Here is a 3,915-nt window from a genome sequence, read left to right on the forward strand (position 1 = left end):
ATTTTAATATTATTATATTATGACAAAAATATTATAATATTATTAAATATTTAAGATATTATAAAATATATCTAATAATATATCAAAAGTGTAACTATTGCAAGAGTACAACAGGTGATGAATAAAGATAGATTATTTATATTACATTTATTTTTTTTATATATTCTGTTATATAAATTATTTATAAACATGGATTTGTAACAAAATATGTCAATACTTAATATACTAATATGTTTTTTACAATAATAAGTGAAATTGTGTAATAAGCAAATGCTAATAGTTGTATAATAAATAATCATGTCAGCAGATCAAATATTGATAGCAATTAAAGTATGTTTAAATTAAAATATTAAAGCACCTACATAACTATATATATAATCGTAACAAGATCTAAATGATAATATGTTTTACCCTTTCATGTGTAAATTAATCATAACATTTTTACTTATATTTTTTGTGTACTAATTACTTTTTTAAATGTTATATTTTCATAGTATTCCTTTATTTTACATTTTTTTAGGACAAATGTAAAAATAAAGGTGACAGCAAACAAAATTCATTTGAAGAATTAGACAGTCTACTAGAAAACAATAGTTGTAGTCGTTCATGCACAGTACCTGGCATTCATATGAACAGAACTAGTGATCTTTATAAATTTTATGGCTTTTTGTATAATAATGTATATTTTATAGAGGAGTATAATGCTGAAGAGTGCGCTTATTTAATTGCATGGATTGAGAAAAAAAAAAATGACTATACAAAAAAAGAATCAACAAAAAACGATATGGATTTATGGAATAAAAATATAAATATTATATATCAAGAATTATGTAAATTAAGTAATTGTTTTTTTGGAAATTGTTGTAAATGGGGTGATGCTATATCTGCGTGCAAGTATTCATTAAGCGCAGAAAAACTTTTAACTTTTAGATCACCAATAAGTTATATTTTTTATGTTTGTTTTACACTTTTAATAACAATTATTTTTATGCTATTTAATGTAATATAAAAATCATTATAAAAGAATAATAAACATTTTTTAAAATATATTTGATCTAATTGAACATAATAATCACAACTATTTATATGAGCTATTTTTTCTATTAATTTATTTCGTACATGTAGATTTCTAAAATAAAACGGTTTTTCTGTAATGAGCGTAATAAAGTTGTAAAAAGGAAAAATACACATGGTAATAAAAGCATTAGATATAATAAAGATTTTAAATCGGGTTTGGAAAGAAAAAGAATTAATATAATTTATCAGTCCAAGAACAGTAAATAATTATAAAATATCTAAAAATTGAAAAATAAGTTTAATAGTATTTTAAACAAAATTCTCATTTCTGAAATAATTATACTATAATGATAACTTTATATAATAACATGTATAACAAAAAGGGAAAATAGGGGATACTATGTAAAAATCAAATATGTTCTAGGAACACCCTAGCTATACATTGACGATTCAAGAAATATAAAAAGGTATTTTAAAATGAAAAAAAAAAAAAAATTGCATAAAAAACGCAATCCAGTTATTTAAGAAACAAAGTGGTTGTATAAATTGTTTTCCTTTAATTTTATAGCAATCTGGTAATAATAAAATTTACAATTTACATATGAAAAAATAAATTATTTATCTATATTTGCAATTCATTCATATGATTACTATAATATAATTTTTTATATGTGTTTTAGAATACAAGCAATTCATTTTAGATGATTTTATTGTATGTATAAATCATCTGATTTGTTTTATATGTAAATATTTTTTCACCTATTATAATTTGTTAATAAAATGTGCTTTGTGATAAATGCTTCATACACATTATATGTGTGTTCTGTTTAATTCTTACTCTTTTTTTTTTTATTATGTTGTCTATAAAAAGGAATAAACTAATTCATGTGCCAATTACAGTTAAAATTCAATACATTTAGTTGTCGAATATAACATAAGGGGAATACATTTTAATGTATTTTATATAGATTAAAAATTAAAAATAAATTATTATACTTTATAAAAAAAAAAAAAAATTATAAATATATTCTTCGTATTACGGATGTTATATAGTTTTGTTCTTCATAAATGTAAATATAACAGTGATGTTATAGTGAAATTTCCAGATTAATCTTCTATATCTTAGCATAATGAGCTATATAAAATTTTATATTTGTAATATTTTAATACCTTAGATCGTTTAATGCATAAATTTTATTTAACATTAGATGTACATTATTACTAAAATGTATTATAATTCAAATACATATTTAATTTGATGTCTTCTTCCTGTTGATCTTTATTTTGAACCCCCATATAGCTTAATATCTTCAGAAGTTTGCCATGATCAGAAAAATAATAACGCTTAATATAATTGTAGCATTCATAATCCACCAAAACGTTACAATATACAGAAGCTTCATTGTGAATTATATTTATTTAAATACTGTAATTAAGGTATACACATCACATGTCCAATTATGCACCTTTACAACTAATATTAAATTTTATGCTTAAAAATGTTTTAATGTGTAATTACAAATTATTCTTATCCAACAAATATCCCAATTTATATGAATTGTAGACAATAAAATTAATCATACATATATTCATTTTTTTATTTATTAGTAATAAAAGAATATAACACTATAAATGTATTAAAAATACGAACGATATAATATAAATTAAATAAACAAAAATTTTTTAATATTTTCTTCACATGTACACAATTGGCATAAAAAAATTTAACATAAAAGTGATGTGATTTGTAGCACAAATTTACAAGCAATTGTTCAATAAAATATGTGCGTTTTTAGTTATAGGTAATTGAAGCTACTTTTAAGTATAAATATACAGGTTTACATTTTTACGTTTCCATTATATAAAAAATATACATAAGCATAAACATAAATAAAGCAAAAAATAACATGTTTATACCAATTTAAAAAATTGTGCATAGATTCATTTAACGGATATTTTGCTTACATTAAACAAATAACATATCTTATAGGGAATATCAATGGTCATTATGTTTTACGCAAAAATTACTACATATTTTTCTATTTTTTAAGAATGTTTAAAGTATTTAATGGTTATACAAGTATTTAGTACACAAATTCTTTAATATCATTTATAATATATATAACTATGTTACTAATTATAGTTTATATAAAAAATCTATATAAAAATAACATAATGCGCACATATTCATTTTTTAATCTATTAATAAATTTGGACGCTTATATATTAATGATATTAGTTGAGATTTATATAAATATTATAATAGACAATATGTATATTATCCTTTCACCTTTTGTATTTTATGCATTTCGTGCACAATATTCTTTACATGGAATTTATATAAATTTATTCAATTTATTTGGATAAATGATTTATCAAATATTGTATTGAAATTTCATGCACTAAAAATATATTTCAGTGAGTATCAATATACGAATAATTAGATATATTTATTTGTATATACAATCACATTTTGTTCTTTACATAACATATAAAACTTTGTCTATTTTACATGCCACTTTTAAAAGACGCACTTTAAATTGTTAAAATATTTATACATTCTTTGTCTGTTGATAACGTAATGTAAATATTTTTATTTAGCATCTGAATAAATAAGAAGAATGCAGTGAAAATAAAAAGAAGTATATATGTAACAAAGCAGATCCTGTTGAATATGATAGACCTTTGAATTACACTATAAATTTCACAATTACAAAAATTAATGAATCAAGTATAATATTTATATACTCTTCGAACGTAACATTTCCTGATTTTGTAATGTGGTAATAAATAATAATACATTCACTGTTGATCCAAAAATCTTAACTACTATAATACATGTCTTCATATTAACATGGTAATGTATGCATTTTCTTGGAAATAATTATTATATTATGA

The 3,915-nt window shown here is 20.6% G+C and overlaps 1 protein-coding gene across 1 annotated transcript; it reads left to right on the top strand.

Moving 5' to 3' along the window:
• Positions 1-394: 394 nt before the first annotated feature.
• PGO_001910 (variable surface protein) lies at positions 395-1,284 on the top strand (the record flags this gene model as incomplete). Its single annotated transcript, XM_028691033.1, has 3 exons — positions 395-421; positions 521-1,000; positions 1,126-1,284. 3 exons carry the CDS (start codon positions 395-397, stop codon positions 1,282-1,284), a joined length of 666 nt encoding a protein of 221 aa, XP_028546834.1.
• Between the last annotated feature and the right edge of the window lie 2,631 nt (positions 1,285-3,915).

Source organism: Plasmodium gonderi (genome assembly GCF_002157705.1).
Source record: "Plasmodium gonderi DNA, contig: Pgo-contig_205, whole genome shotgun sequence".
NCBI classification, from domain to species: Eukaryota; Apicomplexa; class Aconoidasida; order Haemosporida; family Plasmodiidae; genus Plasmodium; species Plasmodium gonderi.